Source organism: Meleagris gallopavo, chromosome 16 (genome assembly GCF_000146605.3).
Source record: "Meleagris gallopavo isolate NT-WF06-2002-E0010 breed Aviagen turkey brand Nicholas breeding stock chromosome 16, Turkey_5.1, whole genome shotgun sequence".
NCBI classification, from domain to species: Eukaryota; Metazoa; Chordata; class Aves; order Galliformes; family Phasianidae; genus Meleagris; species Meleagris gallopavo.
This window is the reverse complement of record NC_015026.2, coordinates 6,167,141-6,179,824: the sequence shown is the minus strand read 5'-3', so window position 1 is coordinate 6,179,824 and position 12,684 is coordinate 6,167,141. Positions and strand designations below refer to the sequence as shown.

At 39.2% G+C, this 12,684-nt stretch overlaps 1 protein-coding gene across 1 annotated transcript in view; it reads right to left on the bottom strand.

Annotated features, from left to right (window-relative positions):
* The window catches only part of LOC100541880 (BTB/POZ domain-containing protein KCTD5-like), a 29,165-nt gene extending 17,181 nt beyond the window's left edge, over nucleotides 1-11,984 (bottom strand). Inside the window, exons 1-5 of the mRNA XM_010719789.2 lie at nucleotides 11,934-11,984; nucleotides 6,508-6,616; nucleotides 5,353-5,444; nucleotides 4,189-4,284; nucleotides 1,039-1,155 (exon numbers count right to left, since the gene is read on the bottom strand). Coding sequence (XP_010718091.1) covers nucleotides 1,039-1,155; nucleotides 4,189-4,284; nucleotides 5,353-5,444; nucleotides 6,508-6,616; nucleotides 11,934-11,984 — 465 coding nt within the window. The remainder of the gene's footprint in view (nucleotides 1-1,038; nucleotides 1,156-4,188; nucleotides 4,285-5,352; nucleotides 5,445-6,507; nucleotides 6,617-11,933) is intronic.
* Nucleotides 11,985-12,684: the final 700 nt, after the last annotated feature.

Sequence of the window (12,684 nt, the reverse complement as noted above, 5' to 3'; positions counted from 1 at the left end):
TATCAAGGAACAGAAAAAGTACTCCAAATATTTCACTGATGAAAAATTCTGCAGAACACCAGGTCCTCAGATCAATTCACATAAGACTCTGAAACAAGGTGTAGCTATGTAGAGAGCTGGGATCTGCCTCCAGTGCTACTGGCTAGCAAAACAAATCCCTCCCAAACTCCGGAACACTGGGAAGTAGCACAGTGATTAAAAAAGCAGTGACTTGAGAATAAGGGGATTGGGAAGGATGAGACAGCCTAAAAAGTAAATGAGACACTGTCACTATTCATTAGGTTCTCAAAAAGCTTTCCCAAGGGGAAAAAAAAGGAAGAAAAAAAAGAAAAAACCGAACCAAAAAGATCCCAAGATATTCCTTCTTCCCAACACAAGCTTTAAAACAAACTGCTGGTTTTGTTTGTCTCTCCATGTTAATTATTTCTGAAAAAACATGTTATTTATTGTTCCAGTTTGAATATATTTTATCCACCTAATAACCAGTCACATTTGGAGTTACCACAAGTAAGAGGACTTGGAACTCAAAAGGTAACTCATTATTATGCAGATGAAATATAGTTGGCTTGGAAGAATGATTAACACAGAAAAGTATGCCCCTGTCTGAAATCAGCAAATTCAAAGCTGTTATTTACAAGGCTCCCGATACTCGAATTGCACAACTTTTACCTAACAAGTACAGGTCAAAAGCAGTTAACTTTGGAGGAAGATTTGAGGGAAAAAAATTACCTATTGAGAAGATAAGAATTCTTCTTAAGAAAAACCTTCATTTAACTCAAGTCTGAATAAACATTTGTTTGTTTAAAACAAAACAAACAAACAAACAAAACCCCCAAAAAACAAACAAACAAAAAAACCCAATATGAACATTGATAATGTGCAATGAAAGACTGTGAACATAAATAAAAGCCAGTCACAAACACATACGAACTGCTATGTGTTGTACACCCAGGAATAGAGTGGAATTATTTGAAAGCAGCAGAAACGCAAGGAGGCCAAGCATATCAGTGTGAGGGCAAAAGGAACAGCGTGACACACCTCACTGCAGCATTTCTGGAAGCATCTCTCTTCCCCTTTCACTTCCCGTGACACTATCAGCAGATACTCTGACTGCTGGGCCCGGCCACAGCCATACTGGGAACCTATACTGACAAGCTGAAATAACCAATCAGAGCAAAACACAAAAAGAAACCTTTGTAAAGCTGCAGCACATACCATTATCCAAATCATACAAATAACAGATGAACTCAAATGTGTAGGCAATATTTACTTGTCCCTAGAACAGGCTACAATTTTAGTTTTAACTTACTAAAAAGCAATGGAAGCAGTCGCAAAACCATCTGTAATTTCATGGGAACTTAAAAGAGTTACTGATCAAAAACCAGAAATCTCCTCGTATCATTGTGGTGTAACCAACTGTACCAAAAAACAAAGCAAAGTTTGGTGTACTATGAAAATGAGAGCATTATTTTCCTGCCATTCATTCCAAATGCAGAAAGTAACATGGATGTAATACTGGAAGGTGTTATGTAAAGTGATATATCCAGCCTGGGAATGAAAGGGCTTCATCTTGTTAGGAGCTGTTAAACAAAATACAGCTAAGGAAACATATAAAGTCAACTAGAGGGGGAAAAAAAAAGGGCTGAGCATTTCAAAATGGCTTCAGAAGAGTTGTTTTACAGAACACCAAAGCAAAGAACTGTTGTGTAAAAAATTGTCTTGTTCTCATTAAAGTCAATACTGTGAACTGCCCTGGCAGCTTTCAAATGTCTGAAAATTCACAGGTTTGTAACAACGTCAGCAGAATTTCACAATTCATTACAAAAAATATTTTATCTTAATACATGGCAATTCCTAACCCACTTAATTCAAAGTGAAGAAAAGGGCACTTGAGGAAGATGAGAGCTCTCAATTGAGCGTGAGGAAGTAGCCACTAACTGCCCATTCACACCACTGATGAGAACATTCGTGACCAATAAGTTTATTTTTATCCTCTTATGCTCTGTGAATACCTTTGAAGGCAGCAGATAAATACTGTCTTTTTCATACAGTGAACCTACTGAAGATGGTGTTATGGTGACAGACTCGGATTACATTAAATATTAAAATTTACATGCCTGATATGCTGCTGCTGCCTAGAGCCTTTGTAAGCAGCAGTTTTGTACCACCCAAAGTCTCTCACTATGCAGTAATGCCACAGTGTTCGTTTTCTGATTGCCTGAAGATGTAATGATGGAAGCTAAAAATAATCTACAGAGTAACACATTAAAAATCACCGAAGTGGGGCAGCACAATTATTAGGGGTTGTTTTTGGAATTCAGCTGATATGTAATTGCAGATTTCTAGCACTGCTCATTTATGTTCTTTGGAAAAGTGCATCGGTGCATCCATCAAAAGTTTAACAGTTTCCACTCCTACTTAATTATCACATCCAATTGTATTTTAAGAGGATTTTTCAAAATGTTAAGGGAAAAAATATTCTTTATCAATCTCGACCACTAAAACACGTTACACTGTGTGCAGAACACAAGGACTCTCAACCCTCAGGCATTTTTCCTTTGAAAAAGCTGATGATCTCTGTTCCACCAATGATACCTATGGAGTGTGGCAGGTGCCATCCAAAAGTGTTTCTGAAGGAAGCTGAGCAACGGATATTTATTCAGAAAAAAACACAGAAATGTTACAGTGTGTTCAAATCCTAATAATATAACTGCTTGGACTATACAAAGTATTGCAATTATGTTCTAAGTGAAAGATGCCCACTAAAAGCTGGTCTACAATAGAACCAAAGGAGAGAATGGCATGGGCTGAAGTAAGGAGAAACTGAATAATAAGGGAACCTACAGCTACTGTGGCTGTCTACTTCAAGCTACGTGCCTGAGAGAGCGCAATGTGGGGGAGAAGCAAAGTAGGAAGAAAGCTGGATGAAACAAGGATGTAACGTTCAAGTAAACCACTAGAATTTTCTCAAAATGTAAATTCTAGAAGAAATTACAATGGTTCTTTCTGCAGCTGCACTGCCAAAACAATAATATTTCAAAATACAAAATTCCCAAAGAACGTAGGATTTTAAGACAGCTAAAAGATATAGCAGCAATTAATCTGTTATAAGAATATCTATTTGTTTAGTGAAAGACAGTTTCCTGTGACAGAGAAGAATGTCTAAAAAACATTATCAATGCACTAGTTAAAAACTAGTCCCATGGATTTAGTAAGAGCTTTTTTCACTGATTTAATACTGAGTTTCTGGCATGCCAAATGGATCTTCCAATACTTGAGCTGGAGAACTGAAGAAGAAGCTTTCTCTGTGCTATTTTAATTTATTTGATAATGGCTTCGTCTGTGATATAAGAGACTCGCACATTTTATAGAATACAAACATTCTTTTTTTTAGGTTTGTGCACTGCAGTCTTAAAATGATTTTTTGTTGTGTTATTCAGGGGAGACTGCATGGGATAAAAAGTTTGTTTATTCCAATCTCTCCTACAGTTGGCACCAGACACTGAAAAACATGGTGGCTGAGCACCTGTGTCTTACACCAGAGTCACTGTTCCAGCACAGTCTAGATAGTCTGGCAGTTTAGGAATGTGAACACTGAAGAGACCATCTACTCAGTTTATTCACAGATATTATCAAAAGTAACAGAAAAACCTTTTCATTTTACATTGTATTCTTCAGTGTACACACAATACTACTTTTATGCAAAGCAAAGAAGGAAAACAAGTAGCTCCCACCTATCCAGCCTCACAGCTGCAGAGATTTAAGTTGTTTATCAGCCCTTTATCTGAAGAACCACTGTTTGGATTTGACAAACATTTATCTCCCAAGCCTATCTCTTCTACCAAGAACTCTTTATATCTGATCTACCATTTCTAGAAACGTTTTAATTTTTTTTCGCTTTATTCACCATCCAAACATCGCTGTGCAGATCCCAAAGAGTTACATTTCAAACATGATGTACATGTTTTTATTGAAAGTCAGATCCATTTCACCGTTGGAGAGAATTTCTATTCTCTGACAAATAAGAATACAAACACAAAACTTCAATTTAACTGGGCATCTTTTTATCAATCCAATTCCTGATAACGAGTGCACTTAAAAAGATGCATATAATTGGCTTTCTACTTCTCTTACACATAACTACATTTTCAGAAAACTCTGTAATTACATCCTATGTATTTTTGTTACCTGTTCAAATTTCCAACCATCAGACATTGTGGAGACCATTTGAGTGAGTTCCTCTTCCTGGCACTGCAGCACCCTGTACACGTGTTTGACTGGCACCTTTAGAAAGAAATATAAGATGCTCAATATAACATGGAATTCACTGTCTTTGTGAATTTTCTCCCTTATCCTTTATATTTAGAAAGCAACAGTTTTGGGTTTGGCTGAACTCTCATCTGTTCAGGATCACCTCGTAGCACATTCGGTCCTTCATGAATGCTTCAGGGACTGACAGTGCTACATACCAGTTGTAATAGACCATAAATAGTTGAGCTTCCTCCACTGTTCCACGTGTAGCAAACCGTATCATTTAAAATCAAGGCAGATATTCTGCTTACAAGGAATGTCTTATGTCTCATGCTCAAAAACACTTCTACTTCCCTGCCAAACTTTCCCCTACAGAACAATGAATAACTGGGACCACATCAGGTGAAACCATGTAGGAAATACTGTGAGATAAACTCAGGCATCCCATTGCCCAGCTTCAATAGAAGTTGGGCAATACTAAGTTTGTAATGTCTCCATGAAAACATCATCAGGGAAGGCCAGAAAAGATTGTTAAAAAACAGTCACAAACTTGAATATTTTCTTTACCCAATCACTTCAAGGTCATATTCACTTTTATGAAGAAACTGATTTGGCAAGACCTTTACAACTACAGAAAACCACAAATACAGAAGATAACTTTACTACAGAAGATTAAGTTGAGAGCTAAATAACATCTGTACGTATGCTGTATAAAGATGGAGCTACAGCATTTTTAGACAATCTCACCATAGTTGAAGTATGTACATATATATGAAAAAATTGAGTTTTTTCTGAACTAACTACTTCCAAACATATTTTGATAATGAAATTCTACCACTACCAGACATTTTTTGAACAACAGAATGTTTTTTATTTTTTTAACAAAAACCAGAACCCTCTGGCTGTTGTAAACATACTGACAGCTACTGAAGACTTAGAATATTATTCTTTGGGTACTAATGGCTCCAGTTTGGCCAATGAGGGACAGACACCCAGTATCTTACTGGGAAAATCAACAGTTAAGGGAAAAAAAAAGAAACAGAACTACCCCATACTTGATACAGAACAAATAATGAAAAGCATACTGAAAAATAGCCTCACCTGTGAGATTTTGCTGTCTCTTTCTCTTATTTTGTCCTTTACCAGTTTTATTAGTGATGTGATATTGTAGAATTCAGCCTCTTCCAGTACACCTAGAATGAGAACATTTTTTGAAAACACTGCGCAACCAAATGCTCTAGGTCAAAACCACCAACAAATTCCTAATATCATCTTCTACACAGCTATAGAAAACAATTCATTTTGCCCTAGGATTGGTAAAGGAAGCAACTCTGACTTCCTTCGGGACAATTCAGTTCTCAAAGTTGAGCTCATTCTAAAAAATTGTCCTAAAAACAAAATGAAGAAAACTGATGCCATTTCACATACAGAAGCAAAAAGAGTACAAATACCATTTTACAGGAGTTTAAAGGACCACCATAGCTCAGGTCCTGCCTTGTGCTGGAACAGCAAAGAAAAATACAAATACTCCTATTGAAAAGCTCTATAACTACCAGTGTGCAAAAAATTACTCTACCTGCCACTTGAGATCTTAGCCCTCAAACAACACGTGTAGTACAAACAACTATAGTAGCATATTATCAACTGCAACCACTCACATGTTAAAGTCTTATCTGTTCCCCACACAAACTGTGTGTTTAACACTGTAGATTCAAGCTATAATTCAAATTATTTCCTGCTAATATGGTTAGATCCCATTTTTCTTCAATCAATTTCTTGAATACCTTATCAACACAGCTTTAGCACTAGAACAGTCATCCTCCACTAAAAGTGATATGAAGGCCAGGAAGGGAGAAGCTGGGGGCAGAAATTACTTTTCACCATGTTCCACCCATCTGAACATCCCCAGACTTCACATGTACTTTGCTTTACGTCTTCTACACTCGTTTGACAGGCGGTATTCATTTGCTTGAAGAAGACTAAAAACTATTTCACGGAGTCATACAGGAAAGATACACAATTATATGATAAGAGGCATCTCCCTTCATAGCTGTGTTTCTGAGGATGGGAGCTGTGACACCAGGAATCACTCAAAATGCTCTATCAACAGCATACTGTAGCTGTACGATGTCAATCAGCTTTGCAACAGATTGAAATGTTGCACTGACATTCATCATCTACTTCTAAGTTATTTTTGTTGACTTTCAAAGCAGTAAAAATAACGACAAAGTGACAAGAGATTTAGTAACATCCTACCTTCCTCAGCTAGGTCCTTGTTAATAACCAGCTTCCCATGTCTGAGATAGTTCAGCACTGGCCCAAAGTAGGTCGGGTCTCTGTCTATTAAATAGGCACCTGTTTCATCCTATATTAGAAACAAAGAAAGAAAGAAACAAGACAGCTAAAAAAGCACAACGATTAGAATGTCCAAGCAGGAATTGCAAGCTAATACTCAGCTTGATGTCTGAACAGCAAGCAGGTACTCAGACATAGCCACACCACTTCAAGCCAGGTTTGTTTCAGACGTTAAATGAAATTCAGCAATGTAGTTGTAATTATATCTAATCAGTTACTCAGCTCAAATTGTGTAACAGAAAACTTCTTTTTGGCTGACCAATCGCCCCCACCCCTTGTTACCAATCATAAAAACATCAGAGCATTGGTGCCATGGGTGAACACTGAAAACTAAGGTTAAAAACAACACAGGAAGTACTATTTTGGTTGGAAGCCTGAAGTCTCAGAACAAAGGCTACATTACAGTGAGGTTCAAATACCAGCTATCTTTTTTCATCACCGTTTTGATCTAAAATCTTTTTTGCCTTAGCTCAGAGGTACAAATACTCACAGGGTACTGAGAACTGCCATGTACCAAGTAAGTGCTATATGTGCATCTTCTAAAAAACAAAAAAAAAGGTATGCTGAAAATGCAGCTCCTGCCACCCTCATGCAGACAAATGCATACAGCAAGCTCCACCTGATGCTCAGCTTAGCAAATTGAACACTGGATTCTGTAGAGTGTTCAGGAACGTTTCCTGCACAGTTGATACCCCTGACAAAGAATCAAAGGAATAAAACTTTTATTTCCTTTATAATTCAGTTTGTGTGAACAGTTGTGAGCGATGCAGTATTGATATACTTCGACAGCCAGGTGTCTAAACTGAAGGAGCTTGGTAACAGCACAGCTTAACAGATATGCCGTCCCTTTCTGTCAACAGATCGCAATATATAATAAATAATAACTACAAATATTAGTCTTTAAGTACCTACATTTTTCCTTCAATATATATATCTGATAAAAGTTGATGAAATCTAAAGGGAGGTGGGAGGCAAATGGATGAGTTCAGGCTCTTCTTGGTGGTGCATAGTGACAGTACAAGAAGCAATGCCCTAAAACGTGAACACAGGAAGTTCATATTAACATGCAGAACTTCTTCATGGTGAAGATGATGGAGCACAGGAACAGGCTGCCCAGAGGGGCTGGCAGCCTCCTTCGATGGAGATATCCACGACCCAGCTGGATGCCTGTCTGTGCAACCTGCTAAGGGGACCTGCCTTAGCACGGCAGGTGGACTTGATGACTTCTTAAGGTCCCTTCCAACCCCTGCAATTCAGTGGTCTCCTACAAATATGTACGGTAGAGTTGAGATTGCACCCCTAAAAACTTTTTACAATTTATTATTATTGGTATTTTAGTAGATTGCAAGAAATATCACAAATTATCAGTACCAACAGTCCCAGCTAAATCTGAATCATTTTCCTCCAAAACTATATTTGTTCTACCTGAAAAAATCCTACCGACCCAAATCCTTGCATTTGGAAATTCATGCTGATACATAAAGGTTTGATGATTACACTGCAGTATTACCTAAAACCTCTCTCTACTTAACATTTCTTAAAAGTCCTTTAATTGTCTCACTGGAAATGAATGTGGATTTATTTTCAGGCACATGGATTTCTTTTCTGGAAGGATGTACTTGTCTCATCAGGGTCAGCAGAAAGCTAGACCACAGCCTGAGTTAAAATACATGTATTGCAAACTAATTCCCCACTTCCCCACAAGAAAGCACCGTTACTCGAGAGGAACTAAGTGAGGGTATGGTATAATTTAAATAAAATGATCTCTGACCCCATTTAACACTCTTCCCAAGAACTGCATGAACACACAAATTGAATCATTAGGAATCTGTGCCCAGCTCAGTACCTCCACTGAGGTCAAAACAATGCTGATGCCTTCTCAAATATTTTCCCGAACGGACACTGTCAGAAACCACAGGATCAAACTCTTTGCTCAACACTTTGAGCTCCAATGTGTTTATCTAAAACACTGACACCACTTACATACACCGAGCGAGCAGAATTTCTGCTAACAGCAGGAATATGCACAGAAACACAATTATATTTGGCACTAAGGCAGGACTTAGAAACAGCTGCCTCCCTTACCCTCCTGTGGTATTTAGGTCTTCATCTGGAGGCCCTGAACATACTTCTTCTCTAACTACGTGACTTAAAACATTGAAAAACAGTTGACACTGCCAGTACTAACCCAAACTACATAGATATCACAACACACTCACCTAACTGACTAACCAGAAATATACTGGCAAAATAAAGTTCATCTTAACTATAACTTAGAATAATGACTATAATTAAGATGCTTTTCTTGCACTGATTATTTAGTGCTGACAGCTAAGGATGTGCTGCCAAGATGATTTTGATTAATCTAAAACATCCAGTGCTTCCTTCCTTCCTTAACTGTCTATCTCAGTACCATTATACTTTACTTGAGAAAGGTTTTAAAAATCAAGCACGAATACAGTTGCCAAAATCTTTTTAGGAAAGGTTGACAATCTTCTCACTTAGGGAGGAGTTTAATGAATGATAAAACAGTTCATAAAAGATAAACTGGTATACTGGGCAGATGTTGAAATCAGGAAATGCCAAGCTGTAAAACAACGCAAACATGAAGGAAGTAAAACAAGGATGAGAAGGTAAGCAAGACTGCTTGTCCATTTTTACATATTCACCAATGAACCACGATTTAAACACTTCTGAAAACAAATCCTATTACGAACATTGGACGCGACCATTACCACTCACTCATTTGCTGAGATGAATCTCAGACAGTCTTAAATACAATGACACTTATCACACCTGGAGACATAAAGTGAGAGGAACAACATAATTCTTTCACCACATTCTTTCTTTCAACATCAGTTTTGCCATAGGGAACACCAAGGTCAATTTTCCTTCCGCTGCGACCACAAGCGCACCCAGCAGCAGCCCACAGGCTGCCAAGCCCCGCTCTGCCTAAGAACCTGCAGGTGGTTGGAAGGCAAACACGCTGCCTTTCCCAAAGCCTTTTCAGTAAAAATGAAGGAGGTGTTACGATGCATGGAGTTAAATAACAAATAAAGATGTTGGTGTACAAACCAGGATAGAGGCAATCCGTCTCTAGGTACGCAGCTGGCATAGATGAAGTATAATCTATGGACTATTTCAGTTTTCCATTCTCATTTCTAGTAAACTCGTGGAGTCAACATCTAACCTCTCACTGTAGCAACAAGGTTGATGTATGCCTTATGCCTTATGAGTTTAGGCAGAAGCACCTTGACTACTCATTTGTGAGTCTGCTTAAAGATCCATTCTCACCGGGGAGGAGCATTTCTTATCCTCTAAAGTTACTGAAGTCCCAGACAAACTCCCCATACAGCAGATAGCACGATGCACTGCTAAGCTGCATTTCTCATAATTCCTTCTAACAGAGGGCTCTCAGTTTTGATTACTGCCTTGCCGGCTCATCACTTAGGCTTCTCCCTGCCCCACCTATCCCTGCGTTCCCATCTGGAGGCAGACAAGTCTGTCTAGGATGGGTGGAACAGCCATCAGCCTACAGACAAGCCCACATTCACATTCTCCTACACTGACGTTTCTCAAAATGAGGGGTTTAAAGCCTTTGTGATCTTCAGGAAGAAAACACAACAGGATCAAACCATGAAGGAACTGCTGTTTTACACGTGCAAAATTGCACTGCATAGCTGTAATTGTTCACAATCTTTAGCATATGAGTAAGAAAAATTATCATCTTAGTATCGGAATACAATTTGGGATTGTAAAAAGTAAAACCATGAGGAAAAAATACACCCATGGCAATTTGATTTCAATTGCTATAGACGTGGCAAAGGAGAAGAACCAGAGACTGGGACAATAACACGGATAACAAGGATTCTCTTGAAATATCTGTGCTCATTAGTTAAAAACATTTGACATCACACACCTAAATCAGAGAGACAATCTGTAGGCCTGCTATTGCATCAGGACAGGATGCTCACAAATGGGTGAGATGTCTGCAATATCTGTCCTCAATCAAGGGGAAAAATAAGGGAACTGCAGTTCCCTGCAGGAAGTTATGGTTGCTGCTGAGAGAGGGCAAAGAATCTAAAGGCAGGTTCTGAACCAAACCCTTGGAAGACAGGCACTACTTGGTTAAGTAACCTTAGGGACTCTAAAGACTTCTGCACTTATCCGTCATTGTGGATTTTGCAGAAAACAGATTCTGAATGGATGAAGCAAAAATCAGTAACTACAGTGCAGATGTTCAAGACAACGGAGCACAAAACTGACAAAAGCACTGAAAAGATTGCAGTGAATGCTTAATCACTAAATACGTAGCTTTATGTACATCCAATTGAAGACAACTGGGTTCAAAAGTCCAGAGAATGCAACTCTGAATAAGACGACTTTCTCTAAATACAAATATTCCCAAACAACTTTCCCTACACCTACATCCTGCACATTAATTTATTAAAAGTGACTACATCTGCCACAACTTCAATTAAATAACCCACTAAGATTTAGTCTTAAATACAAGATGCACTGAACAAGCTCTGCATGAAACAGGCTTAGTTACGTCGGTATGGAAAGTGTACCTTAATGCCATACTCTCATCTTACATTTCAGTTCCACTGCAGGTCTGTCCCCATTTCACACCAAACAGCTGAAGGATTCATGTCTCACTGCCAGACCTGGAATATGCAAGCACTGTACAGACAGAAGGCTTAGATGATCACCTCCAAAAGTCTATTGAGATATCAGTGCTTTGGTGATAATGCTTATGGAAGATGACTGATGGCACCAATTGATGAAATGAAGGAAGCCAAAAGCCTTAAATGGATCTAAAGCAATCGATTTACAAATGCACCTATCATCTCTCTGAAGACATCAAGAGAATGCAAACAACCTTTCTTCTTCTTCTTCTTCTTTTTTTTTCGTAGTGGATCAACTGGAAAAGGTTAGTGTAATTAAGGCACCTTAATTATTAAGTACACCTTATTTTTTATTTAAGAAACATCAGAAAAAAGCTTCCCCATCTCCCAAGTGAAAGCAGCTTCTGAGTCATCAGCAAGTCACCCACAGCTCTTCATTTATTGAGGTCAGTTTAAGCCAAACCTCCCAAAACTAAACAAAGAAAACACAAAACCACTCCTCACAATACCACACTGGAAGGTATCTTCCTTTCTCTAGCTCTGGAATGCTATTCAGAGTCTGTTCTGCATATTCTCAAGCTTTTAAACATCCTTTGTTACGTGTGACAAAATGAGGAGACCCACTACCAAAATAAAAGTTTTTATACCAAACAACTGCTTATTTTTAATCAGCTAGTTGTATATGTGAGGGCTACAAACTGTCCCCTTTTTCTCCACAAATACCCAGTCCTGGGAGTCAGTTTTCGCCATTACGCTCCCACATCTTGTCCAGCACTTCACATGAATGCCTTACACCCAAATACAGTGCAGCCAGCAGTACTCTCCCTACTAAACGTGAGGCCAAAGGAGCACACGGATGCTCAGTATCACCCATTCCGAGCCCGTACTGCTTCATTTGATGAATTTCCAAAACACAGAACGTTATGCCTGGATAAGAAAGGTTATTTTTCCTCACTTACTGAATTCCAGGTTCACAGACTTTTCCTTTATACTAAAAGAGGGGTGATTCAGGATAGACGTGAGGAGGAAATCCTTTACCCAGAGCTGTGGGTGCCCCACTCCCAGAGGAGCCCGAGGCCACGGAGGAGCCGTGGGCAGCCCATGCAGGGCAGCCGGCGCAGGGCAGGGCTGGGGCTCTGAGGTTCCCTCCAACCTAAGCTCTTCTACGAACAAACAGAACAATTCAAGGAAAAAAAGAAAAAAGAAAAAAAGCGATTTCGATCCGGTTCTTGAAATCGTACTGGAGAACGATGACAGTGCAGAAACAGAACGACATCGCTCTGCAGGCAGACGCTCCATGGAAGCGCTACAGCCGAACCCGCTCAGCGTCGATACGTAAACGAATGCACGAACGACCCGGCGCTCCCCGTGCGATGTTCGTAAGGCAGACACGCTACTCGAGAACCGCGGAGCTCACGAGCCACCGGCCCCACCGCCCCGAGAATCCACG